Source organism: Bos indicus x Bos taurus, chromosome 3, assembly GCF_003369695.1.
Source record: "Bos indicus x Bos taurus breed Angus x Brahman F1 hybrid chromosome 3, Bos_hybrid_MaternalHap_v2.0, whole genome shotgun sequence".
Classification (NCBI taxonomy): domain Eukaryota; kingdom Metazoa; phylum Chordata; class Mammalia; order Artiodactyla; family Bovidae; genus Bos; species Bos indicus x Bos taurus.
This window is the reverse complement of record NC_040078.1, coordinates 109,690,780-109,711,802: the sequence shown is the minus strand read 5'-3', so window position 1 is coordinate 109,711,802 and position 21,023 is coordinate 109,690,780. Positions and strand designations below refer to the sequence as shown.

The 21,023-nt window shown below is 41.0% G+C and overlaps 1 protein-coding gene across 6 annotated transcripts in view; it reads left to right on the top strand.

The window, feature by feature from the left end:
* The window catches only part of THRAP3 (thyroid hormone receptor associated protein 3), a 72,491-nt gene that overhangs the window by 43,833 nt on the left and 7,635 nt on the right, over positions 1–21,023 (top strand). For all 6 annotated transcript variants that reach the window (XM_027537818.1, XM_027537820.1, XM_027537815.1 and 3 more), the window contains 6 exons: positions 9,400–9,567; positions 13,690–14,595; positions 16,119–16,832; positions 17,753–17,925; positions 18,640–18,751; positions 19,951–20,035. In XM_027537818.1, the coding sequence (XP_027393619.1) occupies positions 9,431–9,567; positions 13,690–14,595; positions 16,119–16,832; positions 17,753–17,925; positions 18,640–18,751; positions 19,951–20,035 (2,127 nt within the window). In that variant the 5' untranslated portion in view covers positions 9,400–9,430. The remainder of the gene's footprint in view (positions 1–9,399; positions 9,568–13,689; positions 14,596–16,118; positions 16,833–17,752; positions 17,926–18,639; positions 18,752–19,950; positions 20,036–21,023) is intronic.

Here is a 21,023-nt window from a genome sequence, read left to right as displayed (position 1 = left end):
CTTGGGCAGACATGTTTCAGGCAGAGCCTGTTTCTATTTTTTGCATGTGAGTTAGCAGATAGGGGTAGGTGAAGAGAACTGTTGGCTGCTTTAGTTAAGCATTTCAGTTTTGCTGGTTTATGAACCAAATATTTTAAGAGAGAATTATGCTTCAGAAACAGAGTTTTGTTTTGTTATTTTTAAGCTGATCAGGTTCACAAGAAGCTTATTGATGGAGTACAACATGGGGGTAGCCTGTGTGGTAATGGTGAATCACTAGCACAATGTAAGTGAGATAATGCTGAAGGTTCATAGCTCCTTGTTTGGCACAGGTGTTATTGATAAAGTGCCAGGGAATCAGTTTCTGATGAATATGTATTAGGAAAGCCAGTATTTGCCTAGGGTGTTTTCTGGTAGGCAGGTCCATCCAGAGACCAAACTTCAAGTTAGAAGGGTCTTTGATTAACATACTCCAAATAGAGCAAGAGAAGCTGCTGCTACTGCAGCTGCTAAGTCACTTCAGTCGTGTCTGACTCTGTGCGACCCCATAGATGGCAGCCCATGAGGCTCCCCAGACAGTCCTAAATATTAAGTCCATCAAATCAGGGTAGCTGAATTGTCCTGCTTGAGTAAGTGATGAGTCCCGATTGTTCAGGATAATTCCAGTATAAAATACTTCCCCCTATTGTCAACACAAGTATCCTGGAAACCTTATATTGCTAGATACAAATAAATGTCACACCCCTGCCCCCAACCTGGCGGCTTCCTGGGTGGCTTAGTGGTAAAGGATCTGCTTGCCAATGCAAGAGATGAGGGCTGGATCAAGAAAATCCCCCTGAAGAAGGAAATGGCAGTCCACTCCAGTATTATTGCCTGGATAATCCCCTGGACAGAGGGCCTGGTGGGCTACAGGTCTAAAGAGTTGGACATGACTGGGCAATTGAGCACTCACATATGCACCCCCAACCCCCAGAGCAGGACAGAAATCTCTGTTGGTCTGTATGCTAACTTCTAGGTTTGAACTCTATAGTCCCCCGACTTTTAGATAGATATTTTTTCTTTAAATTATTACTATGGGGACTTCCCTGGTGGTCCAGTGGTTAGGACTACACAGTGTCTCTGCTGAGGGCCCAGGTTCAATCCCTGTTGGGGAACTAAGATCCCATGAGCTGCATGGCTTGGCCTAAACATATGTATGTGGTATGGGTCATTAAAGCATAGCCTTTTCTTTCTCTGAACTACAAGAAGATGCAGATTCCCGTGTTTCAGTTTCCCATCCATATTCATTCATTACTAAAAACTTGTTTTTTTAATAAACTCATGTCATAGTGTGTATCTTACGGAGTTTTACATCTTAAAATTAGGGACTTACCTTAAAGGGATTCTAGGTCTTATGCCAAGATTTTTGGATTTGTATTTGGAAGGCTGTTTCTTGGAAGGATTTCCATAGATGATTGTTTTTATCCATTGTTTTGACTGTTAGTTTACTTTTAGAGAGTGGTGCTTATTGATCCTGTCCTGAAATTCTCTAGGCTTAGATCTTGTTTGTGTCCTGTGACCTAAATTAAGCAGATTAAAGTAAATGTTCCTTTGTAACACTCCTTTCTTGAGTTAGTTGTGAGTCCTTGGAGTGAGAATTAGTGATGTAAGTTTCACGATACTAATATATTCTCATAACCTAAAACGAGAGGCAACTGTGTGTGCTTAATTGCTGCAGGGAAAGCAGGTGGTGGTGCTAGAAGAGGTTGGTGTTCATCAGAATACCAGTACTTTGTTTGGTTTTAGATTGGTTGTAATGTGGATACTGAAGTGAGAGATGAGATAAGAAATGCTGTGAATATGCTCTTTAAGGTACACAAGATTCTTGATTAAGTGGAATATCCTGTGAGGTAGTAAGTTTGATATTAATGGAAATGAGAGAAGGGAAAAAAGTGGTTTGCCCAGCAAAGGCCTGTACAGACATTAAGTACGGCAGTGGAGTGGTTGAAAACAGATACAGATATTCAGAGAGCAAACTGTTAACCATGTACGTTAGTTCCCTGGCCCAACACAATTCCTACATCCTTTCATGGGTTCAGTTCAGTTCAGTTGCTCAGTCGTGTCCGACTCTTTGCGACCCCATGAACTGCAGCATACCAGGTCTCCCTGTCCATCACCAACTCCCCGGAGTTCACTCAAACTCACGTCCATCAAGTAGGTGATGCCATCCAGCCATCTCATCCTTTGTTGTCCCCTTCTCCTCCTGCCCCCAATCCCTCCCAGCATCAGAGTCTTTTCCAATGAGTCAGCTCTTCTCATGAGGTGGCCAAAGTACTGGAGTTTCAGCTTTAGCATCATTCCTTCCAAAGAGAACTTTAAAGGACTTAGTTCTGAGTTGGTTTTACATACTAGGAAGGCTATAGGTCTGTTTTACATTCTTGTTTTGTTTTCAGGTTATAGTATATTTGCCTTCCATTTTTATTTGCTTGATTAGTAGTAAATCTTTCTGTGAAAGAAAATAAGCAGTTAAATCTTTTCTGAGAAGGATCTTTTGGAATATAAACCTAGTATTTATGGATTGAAGAATAGTTGCATGGTTTATATGTAGCTTGACTGTTTAGGGCTGCGAAGGTTGAAGCTCTGGGGCGGCCTGTTGAGAGGCTATATTTGGCACTGCTTAGTATTAGGAACTCTCCCCAGTGAAACCTATCCACAGTGTTCCACACACGGGGCAAACAGTATTAAATACTCCCAGGATGTTCCTTCTGGTGAATTCAGCAGTCGTTCACCATGTGCCAAGCACAGTGCTGGCATAATCACTAGGGACACTTAAGAAGAAACTTAACAATCCAGCATGCGGAGGGGGAAGGAATAATTGAATTCTTTATCTTTGAGAGTCTTTAATGTAGAAAAGCTTCTTTGGCCCTTGCTGTCAATATTACTGTTTTTGCTTGGAGGAAAAAGTAGAATCTGCATTAAAAAAAAAAATTTATTTGGCAGTGCTGGGTCTTAGTTGCGGCATATGAGATGTAGTCTCTGACTAGGGATCAAACCCAGGTCCCCTGCATTGTGAGCATGGAATCTTAGCCACTGGACCACTAGGGAAGTCTCAGAATCTGTGTTTTTAATGATATAGAAGCCATGTAATTATATACCTTAAGACTTTTGCTTTAAGTAAAGTGTATCTGTTCTTCCAAAGAAAAGTGGTTTGGCGGTGAATGCTTGTGATTCAAAAAGAGTGATGGGTCTGGAAACGGTCCTCTCAGGTGGCTCTGCAAAACACTTTAAAAGATAAACCCTTGCTCCAAGTGACAGGATTGTATCTGAAATGATTTCAGAAGGCTGTTTGAATTATGCACCTGGGTTTTACATTGAAAAGAGGGGGGCATAGAACAACAGTAGTGTCAGTACAAGATGGAGGAGGAGGACATTTTGCAGCTGAGGAGGTTTTATGAGAAAGAACTTGAGGGCCTTAGTGACTCATCTCACTCTGAATCAGCATGTGGTGTGGCTGCCAGAATGAGCAGTCTTAGGATGCATTAACAGTGTCTAAATAGTTTTCAGTATCCCAGTGAAGGAGGACAAACCGGAATTGATTCCGTGGCAAATAGGGGGATGATGTGGATAGGAAACCTCGTCATCTGAAGGATCTTGGAAAGTTCAAGGATATTTGGATCATACCAGCCCTTAGGAGTTTAGGAACTGTGTCCCATGTTTCTGCCTGCTAGCGTGCTGATCACTACTTGTTCAATAGTTGGATTCTTTTATATTGCTGGTGTGGGAACATGGCTGTCTTACTCTAAATGAAACAACATGTTAAAGAAGAGTAGGCATTGCTGAAGAAACAAAATCTCCTTTGGAAGAAGTTTTAATTTGAACAGAAACTAAATGCTAAATGCTTGTAACATGTAAAAGGTGCTAAGCTGTTTTCCAAGGTGGTATTTGTCTGTCTCCCTTATGATTATACAGTGGAAGTGAGAAATAGATTGAAGGGTCTAGATCTGATAGATAGAGTGCCTGATGAACTATGGAATGAGGTTCGTGACATTGTACAGGAGACAGGGATCAAGACCATCCCCATGGAAAAGAAATGCAAAAAAGCAAAATGGCTATCTGGGGAGGCCTTACAAATAGCTGTGAAAAGAAGAGAAGCGAAAAGCAAAGGAGAAAAGGAAAGATATAAACATCTGAATGCAGAGTTCCAAAGAATAGCAAGAAGAGATAAGAAAGCCTTCCTCAGCGATCAGTGCAAAGAAATAGAGGAAAACAACAGAATGGGAAAGACTAGGGATCTCTTCAGGAAAATCAGAGATACCAAAGGAGCATTTCATGCAAAGATGTGCTCGATAAAGGACAGAAATGGTATGGACCTAACAGAAGCAGAAGATATTAAGAGGAGATGGCAACAACACACAGAAGAACTGTACAAAAAAGATCTTCACGACCCAGATAATCACAATGGTGTGATCACTGACCTAGAGCCAGACATCCTGGAATGTGAAGTCAAGTGGGCCTTAGAAAGCATCACTACGAACAAAGCTAGTGGAGGTGATAGGATTCCAGTTGAGCTATTCCAAATCCTGAAAGATGATGCTGTGAAAGTGCTGCATTCAATATGCCAGCAAATTTGGAAAACTCAGCAGTGGCCACAGGACTGGAAAAGGTCAGCTTTCATTCCAATCCCAAAGAAAGGCAATGCCAAAGAATGCGCAAACTACTGCACAATTGCACTCATCTCACACGCTAGTAAAGTAATGCTCAAAATTCTCCAAGCCAGGCTTCAGCAATATGTGAACCGTGAACTTCCTGATGTTCAAGCTGGTTTTAGAAAAGGCAGAGGAACCAGAGATCAAAATGCCAACATCTGCTGGATCATGGAAAAAGCAAGAGAGTTCCAGAAAAACATCTATTTCTACTTTATTGACTATGCCAAAGCCTTTGACTGTGTGGATCACAATAAACTGTGGAAAATTCTGAAAGAGATGGGAATACCAGACCACCTGACCTGCCTCTTGAGAAATCTGTATGCAGGTCAGGAAGCAACAGTTAGAACTGGACATGGAACAACAGACTGGTTCCAAATAGGAAAAGGAGTACATCAAGGCTGTATATTGTCACCCTGCTTATTTAACTTATGTGCAGAGTACATCATGAGAAACGCTGGACTGGAAGAAACAAGCTGGAATCAAGATTGCCGGGAGAAATATCAATCACCTCAGATGCAGATGACACCACCCTTATGGCAGAAAGTGAAGAGGAACTCAAAAGCCTCTTGATGAAAGTGAAAGTGGAGAGTGAAAAAGTTGGCTTAAAGCTCAACATTCAGAAAACGAAGATCATGGCATCCAGTCCCATTTCTTCATGGGAAATAGATGGGGAAACACGGGAAACAGTGTCAAACTTTATTTTTCTGGGCTCCAAAATCACTGCAGATGGTGACTGCAGCCATGAAATTAAAAGACGCTTACTCCTTGGAAGGAAAGTTATGACCAACCTAGATAGCATATTGAAAAGCAGAGACATTACTTTGCCAACAAAGGTTCATCTAGTCAAGGCTATGGTTTTTCCTGTGGTCATGTATGGATGTGAGAGTTGGACTGTGAAGAAGGCTGAGTGCTGAAGAATTGATGCTTTTGAACTGTGGTGTTGGAGAAGACTCTTGAGAGTCCCTTGGACTGTAAGGAGATCCAACCAGTCCATTCTGAAGGCGATCAGCCCTGGGATTTCTTTGGAAGGAATGATGCTAAAGCTGAAACTCCAGTACTTTGGCCACCTCATGCGAAGAGTTGACTCATTGGAAAAGACTCTGATGCTGGGAGGGACTGGGGGCAGGAAGAGAAGTGGACAACAGAGGATGAGATGGCTGGATGTCATCATTGACTCGATGGACGTGAGTCTCAGTGAACTCTGGGAGTTGGTGATGGACAGGGAGGCCTGGCGTGCTGTGATTCGTGGGGTCACAAAGAGTCGGACATGACTGAGCGACTGATCTGATCTGATTTGTCTGTCTCACTCTCCATAATATTTTTAGAGCATAGACATGGAAGAAATGTTAGAAATGGGAAAACCTATGTGTAATGGCAGTGACATTTAAAAAGTCTTCAAAATTAAAACTGAGAGTTGTTTTGAATGAATTTTAGTAATTTGATCAGATAGTTTTAGATATGGTTGTCCCTGCCTTACACTAAAATATTTGTGTTTTATATCTGTTTATGTATATCAAGAGAAAAGACTTCTCAATCTTATGGAGCTTTCCCTTTTTTATGTGACTTGCTCTTTCATAGTCTTCAGGTGACAGCTTAACTGCTATCTCTGGACCGTCCTACCTAAATAAGTCATTCTGTGCGTGTGTGCTCAGTTAACGTTAGACTCTTTGCGACCCCATAGACTGTAGCTCGCCAAGCTCCTCTGTCCATGAAATTTTCCAGGCAAGAATACTGGGGTAGGTTGCCATATCCTCCTCTAGGGGGTCTTCCTAACCCAGGGCTTGAACCCGAGTCTCTTGGTACCATACTTTATAAATTTGCCCATATTTGTGCTTTTTTTTTTTTTTTTTTGCCATCTTCCTAGTACTTGCCAGAATTACGTTTTTGCTTGCTCACTTGTTTATTGTCTGTCTGCAACTCTAGATTATAAATTCCACGGAGGCAAAGACCAAGTCTGCTTTAATTTATCATTGTCCACTTTCAAGAGTTCTCGTGAATGAGTTAAGGTATTTATTTGATCTATTTCCAGCTCTAGTTTTGTATCATCCAGAGTTATTCCTCTTAACTCTCAGGGGTAGTGGTGTTTTAATTTCAGCTCACATTAAAGGAGTTCTCGAAGTGAAGGTGCTGTCACAGTAAGTGACTCTTGAATATACTTGTCAACTCTAGTAAGTTTAATATATATAAAACTGTTAAATTTGGCTCTGTTTGTATTTAAGTGACAGCTTTCTCTTCCTGTTAATGAAAATGTCTTAATTTTCCAATGTCTGGGAGTGGAAATGAATATTTCCTGTTTTACTAACTTGTTCCCCCATCTTCTTTTTTCCTTCTTTCTTTTTAAAATTTTTTTGGCAATGTAGCACAGCTTGCAGGATCTTAGTTCCTTGACCAGTGATTGAACCTGCACTCTTAGCAGTGAAAATACAGAGTCCTAACCACTGTATCACCAGCGAATTCCCTCCCTTTTAAAGTCTGATATTGTCCACCTGTTGTGTAAAAGTGAGCTAAAAGGATTTTTATTTCTAGCCTAGGCTAAAATTGGAAATTGGACAGAGAAGTTACTAGGCAAAGATATCCCTAGACTTGTAACAGAAAAAAGCCATTGAACAGGAATGAACCCAAGGAATCCCCAAATATACTGAAGGCCAACCAAAAAAACAATGTGTTTTCAATATTCAGTTTCTGTAAGTTTCTTATTTACACCTTCACCCTATATCCCCAAATAACTTATTCTTCCACCCTGGCTTTGTACAGTGACACTGCTGGCGAAAATTGGCTCCAAACTGAACATCTTTGACCTTGATAGAACATGTAACAGTTTGATCCTTTTGGCAGGATCTAGATGTAGGCCTTTGGTATCCTCATTTAGCAATCTCTTACTCATCACCCTTTGTCTTTGGCTTCCTAGCCGTTTCTCAGTCCTCTTCTAAATTATGTCTCTTGAGATTATTATGGTTATAATCCCTATGAACTGGAGCTGTAGAAGCTTCCTGGACTTCTTTGCCTTTCCAAAAGTTATTAAAATTCAAATCTAAAACTTGAATATAGTAATGATAAACAAATACTGCCTTTCAGTTTGTCTCTGTGTTGCTCTCTTACCAGATCCTGAACTCTGTAGGAGTTGAGACTTAGAATCATTTATTCATCCCACAAGTCTCTGGCAAGACCATATAATATAATGGTAGTTAAAGAACACTGGTTTGGAGCCAGCTCACTTGGGTTCAAATCCCAGCTTAGCCACTTAAAGCTGTGTGCTTTGGGCAAGTTAGTTACCTTCTTTTATGTGCTCAGTATCCTCATCTGTAAAAACGGGTGTAATGATACTCTGCTTGAGGATAAGTTAATAAAAATATTGTTTAAGTGTCTGTTGTTCTGGGCATTGAGCATCCATTAGTAAATAAGAGATTTATGCCGGTGGGAGCTTGCATTCTACTTGGGTACAGGTGGAAAAGCAAAGTAAACAAGTGCAAAGTAAATAACTTTCAAGTCCTAGATTGAATGCTCTGAAGAAGAAAACAGGCATTGGACTATACCTTAGAAAATGGCTTTTGATTGGGTGGCCAGGGCAAGCCTCTGGATAGATAGCTTTTGAGCCGGGATCTGAATAACAAGAAAATCTGAGAGGGAAGGGTGAAATGTTCATCAGTTATTATTTTCCCTTCACATAAAAGAATCTTTTGTTAAGCAGTGAGGTGTGACAGAATTAGGCCCTATAGTTCTTACCTGGTTTGCCTATTAACTAGCTTTATGATCTTTGAAAAAAAGAAGAGACAATTTTGTGGGTTTTTTTTTTTCATGGGAAAGTGACCCCGAAAGAAGGTTGGCTTTTGAAGGTAGTGACAGGCTAAAAGAAAGTTAATAGTTTTTCTCCTTATAAATTACTTTATTCCTGTGTTTATGGATTAATGTCCTGTATTTTACATGATGTACTACATCCTGTTGTGGCATTACAGTATTTGAGAATAGTCTCTTACAGTTTAAACCTTTTCCTTTGAAGTAAATATTAAGGATATGCTTCATGGCTTCAGGTCCAGGAAGTAGGGAAATAAATGGTCAGAAATGCCACCTACTCTCTAATCAAGATGCCATTGCATAGAGTTTCTCCTGTGAGGACTGGGAAAACCCTGTCTTAGGTCATCTCATTACTTGTATTAACAGTTAGCTGAGTTGGCAAAACTTGTCTGCTTGTTGAGAAAAGACTACATGTCCCAGATTATTGATAGCTTGCTTCATTTTTGTCTGTGGTGTTCTCTAGTGAGAATTACAAGTCAGGTTTTCCATTGGCTGCTATGGGATGGTGTTTGGAATTGTACTGCTTAGAAATCCTCCTTGGTAAAAGGGCAAGGAGTGGTTTTTTTTGTTTTGTTTTTAATTTATTTTTGTAATTGAAGGATAATTGCTTTACAGAATTTTGTGGTTTTCTGTAAATATATCAATAAGAATTAGCCATTGATACACCCATGTCCCCTCCCTCCTGAACCTCCTTTCCATCTCCCTCCCCCTCCCACCCTTCTAGATTATCACTGAGTCCCTGTTTGAGTTCCATGAGTCATATAGCAGATTCCCATTGGCTATCTATTTTACATATGGTATTATAAATTTCCATGTTACTCTCTCCATACATCTCACCCTCTCCCACCTCTCTAAAGCAGTCATGTCATCTTTTTTGTTTGTTTCTAAGTGTTCACAGAAGTTCAGGTTTACAAAGAGGCTCACTCATTTGTTTGATTCTTAGGTATAATTGAAAAGTGACCCTTTCTTCAGAGATGTCAAAAACAAACAAATCTAAGTCTGGATCTCGCTCTTCTCGGTCAAGATCTGCATCAAGATCTCGTTCTCGTTCGTTTTCGAAGTCTCGATCCCGAAGTCGCTCTGTCTCTCGTTCAAGGAAGCGCAGGCTGAGGTAAGGGGGTATGACTGTATAATGAGATCATCATTGGTTTGTCAGTGTGGGTCTCTGAAGATCTTTTGTTAGACTCTTTCTGTGAGTGTCAAGTGGAGGTAGGGCATTCGCTTGAGGTGGAGTGTTGGGCTGTAAGATATTCCAGGTCTCTTCAAACACTACAACTCTAAATCAACTTTGATTGCAATGCTGTTTGCCTAATTCCTTTTCTTTCCTGCCAGCAGATACTGTTTTTCATCCACTTTGAAAGAAAGAATATTTTTTTTTAGCTACTTGCTTCAAATCTCTGTACCAGATTGTTCACTGAAAAAATTCACTGAAGTATTTTTGGAGGCTTGGGCCAAAGTTTAGTTGCATTCTTAGCAAAGAAAAGATAGCTAAGAAGAGTAATGGTACAATCAACATTGCAAGAAAAAGAAACCTTAACCCACTAAAATAAACCTTAAAGAAACTAGTCAGTAGTCACTTATATACCCCTGATATGCCACTTACTAACAAGCTGCATCTATTTAGTAAAACACATCTTAAAACTACCTAAAAGTCACTATTGTAGGCATCATTTTGCCTGACTAAATGTGCAAGTACTTCTTTTGAATTTATCACCAATATTCTTTAATTAGTTTCTACACCTTTAGTTGGATTATTTCCTTATTTCAGCTGTGTCTTGGAATAGGGTGCCCAACTTCCAGCGTCTTTTTTTTTTTTTCTGTGTTATGAGTTCTATTTTTCATTCTTTAAAACTTAATTTTGTGAGTGGGTAAGAACCTTTTAATAAATGTAAGTTTCTCTATGGACTTCCCTGGTGGCTCAGACAATAAAGCGCCTATCTACAATGTGGGTTCAATCCCTGGGTTGGGAAGATCCCCTGGAGAAGGAAATGGCAATCCACTCCAGTACTATTGCCTGGAAAATCCCATGGACAGAGGAGCCTGGTAGGCTATAGTCCACGGGGTCGCAGAGTCAGAGACGACTGAGTGACTTCACTTTCACTTTCAAGTTTCTATATGTGTGTTAGAGAAATATTGATCATTTACATATTTAAACACCGAAATCATTCTTTTTGTCAGAGTTGCAATAGGCAAGGATGTGATTCTCAGTTTTGCCACTTGGAGCCCCTGCTGATTACTTTAGATGAGTGTCCTAGAGCCCTTCTCCAGATTGGTAGGATTCTCCCCTACCCTCACCTTCCCAACAAGAATAAGTTAATTCTTAAATGGAATCTGTGAGAAGCCTGTTTGAAAATTAATTTCAGAGTAGAGATTGAACAAAAAGTAGGTGTGCAAAAATGGTGATGACTTCCATATAGTGTAGAGTAGGAAGTTTTAAACTCCGGGTCTCTCCTTCAAAAAAAACCCTCCATTAAAAAAATAACAACATTATGTCTTGAGGGTAACCAGTCTTAGCTTTGTTTTTCTCTTCCATATTTCTTGGGCACATACTTTTATATCAGGCTTTGTTCAAGCTTTGTGCTAGATAGAGTGTCTGTTGCCTAATTGTGTCAGAGTCTCTAAAAGTAAAGTTCCATCCCATTTTCTCATACTGTTCCCCTACCCCCCAAGAAAGAGGGAAAATCCACTGAATATATTTACCTCAGGAAGTTGCTAACAAGGCCATAGGACTAAGCAGAGACTGCTAGTGAACTCCACCTTACACCCATATTCTTTTGATCTGGACTGTTTAAACCTCAGTTTTAGCTCATTTGGTTCTACAGGTAATTTTAAAAGTTAATTTAATAAATGGAAACTAATTGGTTAAAAAAAAAAAAAGAGTCTGTACAACTGAAACGGAGAGAATTGAACTGACATAAACCAAAATGAAAAATGCTAACCAACTCTGCAATATTTGTGATAACTGGGATTCTGGACAGATTGCTTCTCCTAATTGTACATATCATTTGGCATGGTCATCAACTTGGTAAATGAGGGAAAGATATCTTAGGCAGGCAGTATGTTTTGGGGTACGTCTGGAGCCACTCTATGTGCTGTTTTAATGCCTGGAAGATTACTTTGGAGGAATATTGTCACTACAAAAATGTTTTTATATTTAATTCTAGTCTGACTTCTCTGTTTTTTAGAAACAGATAAATTTGCCACTAGATGTTCAGTTTTTATTTCTGGCTTATCTGTTTCATGTTTTTCTTTTGTTTCCCCTCTCCTATAAGGAAAATATACTATCCAGAGAGTTTGAGAAACCATGTCTTTAATTTAACTTAACTGCTGAGTTCTACAGAACTGGAGAAAAATTGGTTGTTTCCTTATATTTCACAGACTGTATCCTTTTAAGTGACTTCTAAATAACTTCATTTGCAATCTGCAGAGACTCATGTTCCTGCATCTGTGCAGTGACTGCGGGTTTTGGATGCAGTGTGCCGCAGGGCCCTCACTAATAATTGGTGACAGAAGCAGCAGTAGCCTGTGAGGATGGGAACATGAATTAAACCCTCCCTAGTGCTGGTGGTGCATCACCTACCTCAAGTATAGCCATTAAATCGGGTCATATTCAGTTTCATAGCCGCATCTGCTTCTCCCTTCTTCTTTCTTGTATTGTTACTGTTTTCGAATGAAAAGTGTGAAAGGTAAGTTTTTTTTTTTTTTTTAAATCGTACTTAAATAGCAACCATTCACAGCCGGCAGTTCGCTGCATCTTTACCAGGTCTTGTTCTTGGGGTGGATAAAGAACCTGGACACAATGGGTAGTGGAAAAACAATCCTATTTTATCTTCTAGTTTCTTTCTAAGGATAACATTTTATTTAGTTGTTATAACCTGTCACATTGCTAAGTGGAGTTAGTTATAAAACTTATATAAGCAAACATATAAAAATGTATGGTTCCAATTAGGTCTGATATGAGAAGGCCTGCTTATGAACTGAAGGGTTTTTATTCTGTATATAAAGGAAAGGTTTTTTTTGGAGTTTTCTAGTAATTTTACGTATTTCTAGGTAACTGTTAATACTTAGGAGTAGTGACCAATTAATGCTCTATATTATAGTTGACACAATAAGTGGTGTTGAAGAAGCCCAGTAGATTCCTATACCAGCAAGTACAGCTTTTGGCTTTTTGATGGAAACAGACTTCCTTGTCATCGATAAGTCTGGCATTTATAAATATGTAATATCATCCCACCCCAGTTCCTGGAGGTACTGCAATATCAGGTTGATGCATGGAGTGGACAGAGCCTGCTCCAAATATCCACTTAATAGTGAACATGTAATTTTTACAGAGTTAGATGACTGTTGAATCCTTGTAGTTCTGGAAATGGGCCTTTGCTAAATCAGAATTCTGTATTGTTAAATGAGGAGGAACAGTGGCCTGACAGATGTGCAGGTGTGGGGCTGTTTGTAGTCTCTTTGCTGCTATGTTGTGTGCTTGGGTGTGTTATGGTCAGATGGTGCCCTCTTGTGGCACCTATGGAAGACCTTGTAGTTCAGCCACAGAAACTTGACCTAGAGAATGAGACCATTTCCAGATTCCCAGTTTAAAAAAACAACAATATTTGCTTGGTTTGTTGATCTGATTTCAGTTGAAGTTTTTTTAAGCTTTGAACAGATGCGTTCTCTCAGTCCCTATTTAAGTGTTCTTTGGTTTAGACATGTTGCAACTGTATTTCACAAACCCAAATCTTGGTGGAAGCCAAGAAATTAGCCCTGCACAGTCAGAGGTGGGTGGGATAGGGAATAAACTGAATGAGGCCAGGGGACCTGAAGACTTCCTCTCTGGGTACCACAGCTTGCAGTTTGTCCTCTCCTCCGATGACGCGGGGACCTATCTGTAAAATCCTTTGTGCCTGTGAAACTAATTAGTATACTATATTAAAATGTTTGTTTAGTACATTGAGAGCATTTTTATATTCCCTCAGTCATGGTAGAAATATATCTCCATGTAGAATGTGCTACAGTGGTATTAATGAGTCATCGCAGTGTCTGGTTTGTTAAAGTGATTTTTTTATTTTTGTACTTAATGTGGCCATAAGAGTAGGATTAGCTCTTTAAGTTTGTACCTTTAGTTTGAAAATAAATGATACATAAGAGTAGGGCTTTACCTCTTTGTTGGCAGGTTTTTCTTGAATAAAAATGCTTGTGTCAAAAATTCAAACTTTTCTTCCCTCCCCTGCCCCTCTTTCAGTTCTAGGTCTCGTTCCAGATCATATTCTCCAGCTCATAACAGAGAGAGAAATCACCCAAGAGTATATCAGAATCGAGATTTCCGAGGTCACAACAGAGGCTATAGAAGGCCCTATTATTTCCGTGGGCGCAACAGAGGCTTTTATCCATGGGGCCAGTATAACCGAGGAGGCTATGGAAACTACCGCTCAAATTGGCAGAATTACCGGCAAGCATACAGTCCTCGTCGGGGCCGTTCCCGATCCCGGTCCCCAAAGAGAAGGTCCCCTTCACCAAGGTCCAGGAGCCACTCCAGAAACTCCGATAAGTCTTCCTCTGATAGGTCAAGGCGTTCCTCGTCCTCTCGTTCTTCCTCCAACCACAGCCGAGTTGAATCTTCTAAGCGCAAGTCTGCAAAGGAGAAAAAGTCCTCTTCCAAGGATAGCCGGCCGTCCCAGGCTGCTGGTGATAACCAGGGAGATGAGGCCAAGGAGCAGCCATTCTCTGGAGGCACCTCTCAAGACCCAAAAGCATCTGAGAGCTCAAAGCCGTGGCCAGATGCCACCACATACAGTGCTGGTTCTGCATCACGGGCCTCAGGAGTGTCTGAGCTGAGTCCCCGGGAGCGAAGCCCAGCTCTCAAAAGCCCCCTCCAGTCTGTGGTGGTGAGGCGGCGGTCACCTCGTCCTAGCCCTGTGCCAAAACCTAGCCCTCCACTTTCCAGCACATCCCAGATGGGCTCAACTCTGCAGAGTGGTGCTGGGTACCAGGGTGGGACTCACCAAGGTCAGTTTGACCATGGCTCAGGGTCCTTAAGCCCATCCAAAAAGAGTCCCGTGGGTAAGAGTCCACCGGCCACTGGCTCAACATATGGCTCATCTCAGAAGGAGGAGGCTGCTGCTCCAGGAGGAGCAGCCTATACAAAGAGGCAAGTATTTTATCTCACCAGCTGGCAATTTAGTTGTAATGTGGTCCTTAGAGCTCTGATTAATAGTAATAAGGTAATTCCCGTTTCCTAAAGTTTCATTTCGCCAGTTTGAAAGCATCATCCAAGGAAACCTTTAGCTTAACTCTGGTTTTCCTACCTTCCTGAATTTGTATTACAGCACAAATTCTAGATTACTCTGCAATGATGTTTTCACATTTAAAGTTTGCCTTGGATTCTACCAGTGTAAGCCAGAGAACAATAGAGATTTGTGGGTCAGCTATCAAAAAAATGTGGTCTTTACCAAAATGAATGGCTATTGGAGCTGTTAGACCCTCTAAGATCCACCATCTCCTATGATCGATCTGCATCAGCCCATCATGGTGAAGAGCTGCACCCTCACACCCTCCAGTTGAGGAGACTGGGCAGAATGGGAAAGTCCAAGGCTTAGTCCAGGAAGACCTTGTTATAAAATCGCAAGGTGGGTGTATGTTCCAGTAGAAGCCAAGCAGGCTGCATGTTAGGAGAGGACATAATAGTGCTTCTGTCTTTCTACCCTGAGGGACACGGTGAGTTGGAGCACAAGTCTTTGTTTTGTGTGGTTGTATGCATTGGGATGGCAGAGACGCAACAGGGAAGTTGCATTGGGACCACGTTGTCAAGAGGGACCTATGGAGCAGGTGCCCCTCCTGCCCCCCACTCCCCCTTTTTCTCTTATTAGCATTTTCTTTGATGCCCTGCTGTCCTTTGGTTCCTTTTTTGGTTCTTTTTTTTTTTTTTTTTGCCATATTAATGCAACTGTTAATTTGATTAGACTTTTTCCATTAATGGTACAGATGTGATGTTCAGAACCTGTACTTCCCAGCCTTCAGTAAGTCTGCTTTAAAATACAGGTTTTGTTCCTTGCCAGGACTGTGAATCTTATTAGAACACTTGGGCATGAACTCTGCTTTTCCATAAGAATTGAGTGGGATGAATTTTGCCCCCTCCCCCAATTAACATGTATTTTGTTTGTGTTCACAGTATATTTCATACTTAGGTCTTCTAGGTGACTTGAAGCAAATTTGAAGTCTCTTTTGAGACTTGTATTTCCAAATGTGAGTTGTATAAAAGCAAAACAGTCCAAGGTTGAACATTCTATGTTAACTTTGCTGAAAGCAGATTTTAAGTGACTTGAGTGAAGGTTGGATAAGACCTTAATTTTTTTTTTCCTAGACCGCTTACAGGTAAGTAGGTTTTTGTTTTTTAGTACCCTAAAAAATGCCTTTGCTATTTTCTTTTTGCTTGTTTTTGTAATATACAACTCCACAGAACATTTATTTATCTTTTAAATGCAAAATTCATAAATCTGTGAAGAGCAGTTTTTCAGAAATTAACAAAAAGGTAATCAAGACACCTTTGGCAACGCTGGAATCCACAAGTCATGCTTGTTAGAGAGTCAAAAACCTAAGACCATATGGTGCTGTTTTATTTTGGATCAGGTTGTTTAAGTCTCTTGTGTGTCTCCCTTGTGTTTTCATAACTAGGTATCTAGATGAACAGAAGACAGAGAATGGAAAAGATAAGGAACAGAAACAAACAAATACTGATAAAGAGAAAATGAAAGAGAAAGGGAGCTTCTCTGACACGGGATTGGGTGATACAAAAATGAAATCTGATTCATTTGCTCCCAAAACTGATACTGAGAAGCCTTTTCGGGGTAGCCAGTCTCCCAAAAGGTATAAGCTCCGAGATGACTTTGAGAAGAAGATGGCTGACTTCCACAAGGAGGAGATGGATGATCAAGATAAAGACAAGGCTAAAGGAAGGAAGGAATCTGAGTTTGACGATGAACCCAAATTCATGTCGAAAGTCATAGCAGGTGCAAGCAAAAACCAGGAGGAGGAGAAGTCAGGCAAATGGGAGGGCCTGGTGTACGCACCTCCAGGAAAGGAAAAGCAAAGAAAAACGGAGGAGTTGGAGGAGGAATCCTTTTCAGAGAGATCCAAAAAGGAGGAGCGAGGAGGATCCAAGAGAAGTGAAAGTGGGCACAGGGGATTTGTGCCTGAAAAGAATTTCCGAGTGACTGCTTACAAAGCAGTCCAGGAGAAGAGCTCTTCACCTCCCCCAAGAAAGACCTCTGAGAGCCGAGAGAAGCTAGGAGCCAAAGGAGACTTTTCCACAGGGAAGTCTTCCTTTTCCATTACTCGAGAGGCCCAAGTCAATGTCCGGATGGACTCTTTTGATGAGGACCTTGCAAGGTGAGGTGTAGTCCATCTTGACCCTCAGGGCTTTAGCCTAACCTCTCTCCATAAGGTCATTCTAGAACAAGGACACACCCCTCCTGTATTTCTCCCACTGTCTCATTTTTACTGTGAATACTCTTGTGTCTCCCTGTTTTCGTTGGAGAAGTGTGTATCACAGTAATTACGTGTTCGGGGCGGTATCGTGAAGCGTCTTTTTAGTCTGTAGTGACTGTCTGTCTTGGTACTGGCTCCCCTCTGCTTCTCTCTTGCACTGTATTCGTCACATCATACGCCCTCCCCCCATTCCACTCCTGTCCCATTGTCTTTCTAATGTGCTTAGGGTGTCTTTGCCTGTGGAGCCATGCAGGATCCATGTTTTCATTCTTAGCTAAGTCACAATATGTATTATATCAGGCCTTCATCAAATAATGTAATGGTTTGAAAGTTGGGGCTGGGGTGTGGGGTTTGAGAACTTCAGGAAAGAGTTGTGAGGCCCAGGCTGCTTTTCACCTGGTGTGAGAGTTGCACACCCAGTTGGAAGTCTGCTGAGCAGCCTAGCCACATCCCACTCTTGCTGCGTTGTGCCACATAAACTGAGTGGCCCTGACTGGCCAAGATAGTTGGTCTTCTGAGGTGCCTCACTACTTGTCATGTGTTAAGATCAGCAGAGACCACCCCCCCACCTCCAGAGCAGAGCCGAATCACTGAGGTTTAATCCTTCATCCTGCCCATTTGTTTCTATTAAACTCCAAGGGGAGAAAGGCCTTTTTCCACAGTTACGTGCCTTGAGGTTCTTTGTACTTTGCTAGAAATTTAAAAAGGAACTTTGCAGATAAATTCACCTCTTACAAAAGTATGCTTGCATTTTTAGGACTTAAATGTCCTGACTTTCTGTGTATCTTGTTACATTGGGTCACCCTGTGTGTATTTTTCAGACCCAGTGGCTTATTGGCTCAGGAACGAAAGCTTTGTCGGGATCTAGTTCATAGCAACAAAAAGGAGCAGGAATTTCGATCCATTTTCCAGCACATACAGTCAGCTCAGTCTCAGCGGAGCCCCTCAGAGCTGTTTGCCCAGCATATAGTGACCATCGTTCACCATGTTAAAGGTGAGTCCTGACCCCAGCCCACTCAGGTTCCCTTTCTACATGCTTAGCTTTCTAACAAGCAGAAGGATGAGACAGGGCATGAGGGAGTCTGTCAGGGACCTTTATCTCATCAATAGGGCCTTTGAACCTAGGGGCTGGTTTGAAGGAAATGTCTCCTGGGGTAAGTTTCCATTTTCTGATCAGAGAGCTGAACATTGTGAAAATACTAGTGATAACCTGGGATCCTGAGGCTAGGTGAAATCCTTCATGTGAAGATTTAAATTGCTTGAAAAGAGGGGTATGGAAAGTGGCTTTCCCAGCCCATCTGATTTGTCCTGTCTTAATACGCATATACCTCTAGCAGCATCTTATAGATCTTGTCCCACATTATTCTGCCATCTTCTGGGCAAATGGAGGTGGACAGACTGAGGAATGTGACCTAGAAGCTGGGTTTGGGCCAGTTACAGTTTCATCTGAAATTGGAACTTAGGGGGAATTGGTGCTCTTGATGCATAGAATAGTATCTTTGTATCCATGTCCTACCATGGCAATCCAGTGCTCAATATTGGATTGTTTCTGAACCAGCTAATTTTCCTTACTTTTCACAGTATGTTTGTTATATGGATTTGAACACTTCATTCACATATCTGTGGCTGCAGTTTCATCCATGCAGACGGGTTTGAATGTTGGGTGTGCCTTTAACAGCCTGACATATTTTTCTTTGACTCCCCACAGAGCATCACTTTGGGTCCTCTGGAATGACATTGCATGAACGCTTTACTAAATATCTAAAGAGAGGAAGTGAACAGGAGGCAGCTAAAAACAAGAAAAGCCCAGAGATTCACAGGTGAGGACCCTGGCTTATACTGGAGGTGATCATAAAAGACTGCTCAAGGAGAATCACTCAGTTGTGTCTGACTCTTTGTGACCTCATGGACTCTACAGTCCTTGGAATTCTCCAGGCCAGAATACTGGAATGGGTAGCTTTTCCCTTCTCCAGGGGATCTTCCCAACCCAGGGATTGAACCAGGGTCTCCTGCATTGCAGGTGGATTCCTTACCAACTGAGCTATCAGGGAAGCCCAAAAGACTGCCCACCAGAGAATAAACTTGTCTTGTTTTTGCCATTTGTCAGGTGTAATAGCAGAATTTAAGGTAACAGTCTCCATAGTCTAGGATAGTAGTGATTTGTAATGGAAAAGGTGTGCTTTGATTACCATGTTTCTCCCTTTGGGCCTGAGGAAAACAGCCCTTTTTGATATAAAAAGAACCCTTGTATTCTTGAGAGTTGCAGGAGGAGTTTGCAAATGATAACCCAAGGTCACGGTGAGCTTTCTTTACATAAAGTAAATGTTTCTTTAAGCATCCCATGTATTTCATATATTGGTTCTTCCTTTGGGAGAATCTGCAGCAAGTGGGGGATGAAGATAGAAGAACTTACAGAATTATGTCAAAGGGTTTAAAAAGCCCAGAGGTTTAAACATTGGTTGTGGGAATTTATTCAGCAAATAGGGACTTTGTCTAGAAATGTAGTTGGTCTTAAACTTTGATTGAACCTTTGCAGTAGGTAAGAGGACCATGTTTGTAATAGTCTTGGATTTAGGGTCTTTGGGGATGTGTGTCACGCCAGGCACTTGTTTCTCACTTAGACTTTACCATATTGGTGAATAATGGACCATTATATTTCAGTTCCCAAGGTGAAAACTGCTTTTTGAAGTTAGCAGGGCATAGATAGTCTTGATGTGAATGATGATAAGTAAGGCTATAGGTGAGTCTGTTTTCTTGACCATAACAGTGCTGGGTGGAATATGAAGTTCCTTCTGTTTGAGTTTGGAAAGTTGGGAGAGAGCAAGTGTGTGTGTCTGTACATGTACGTGTGTGCCTGTGCATACATATCTATGGGAGAGTGTAAGTATGTAAACAAACAAGGTGAGTATAATAAAAAGGAATAAAAAGGAATGCCTGTGTTTCTGCTACTTCACTTACGAACTAAAATGCTATATTCACACTATGGAATGTTGAACAACTTTTGTGTTTATAATTTTAGGAGGATAGACATTTCCCCCAGTACATTCAGAAAACATGGTTTGGCTCATGACGAAATGAAAAGTCCCCGGGAACCTGGCTACAAGGTGAACTGTTGCTTTGATCAGTAATTCCAACAAAATGAGTGCGTTGGGCATGAACTTGTCAGAAATGTGTTTGTTTAAATTACTCTCTACTTAAGTTTGTGTTTTTCTTTTAAGGATGGGCATAATTCTAAAAATGAACTACAAAGGGTTAATTTTTATTAAATGTATCAACAACCTTTGTGAAGTGGTTAGAATATGGTAAATGACCCCAAAGTCTATTGAGGTGAGCTTGAGAAAAAAAAGAGAGGAGTTTTGGAACAAGTGCCCATGATGAGAGAAGAAACTTTTTGTGATATTTTTCTGCTTGTAAGTATTATCAAATCAACTATATACATGCGCTATTTCCAACCATGATTTCAAAAAGACATGCATGTCAGAGGAGAGTGAAATTTTCATAACTTAACTGAATAGACTGTTTTAAGCAGCTAGTCCAGATTTTTTTCCTAACATTGTGCCATATCTATCATCTGTTGGTTACTGTTACTTTAAAGCTAAACATTGCTTTGATAGCCCAGCTACATGTGTAATGATGTGCACGTAAACACTGTTATTAAGAGATTAAAGCTTGTGTGCAGTCTGTTACTAGAAGTACTAGATTTGGGTTCTTAAAAATCTTAGTATTTATTGACCATCAGTTCCCACATAGGGACCCTATAGAGATTAGATTGAAATTTAATCCCTATGGAGATGACTCTTCCAATGTTGCTGAAACTGTTTCTAAAAATAGTAATTTTCAAGTTTTCCAAATAGGTTTGTCTTGTTGGTTGAATGTGATGAGAGGCACTCTTGCACAATCTGTCTTCTCTCCCACTCCCCCTTTTCTCCAAGTACCCACCAGCTTGGCACTAACCATGTGAAACACAAGACTTTCAAACATCAGGAGAGATGTCATCCTCTCCGCCCCACAAAGCCTATTCATTAGAGGTGCTGTGTGTACTAAGGGAACTGCAGCTGTACTTCTCTCTTTTTTGGTCTTTGGAGGGTGTAG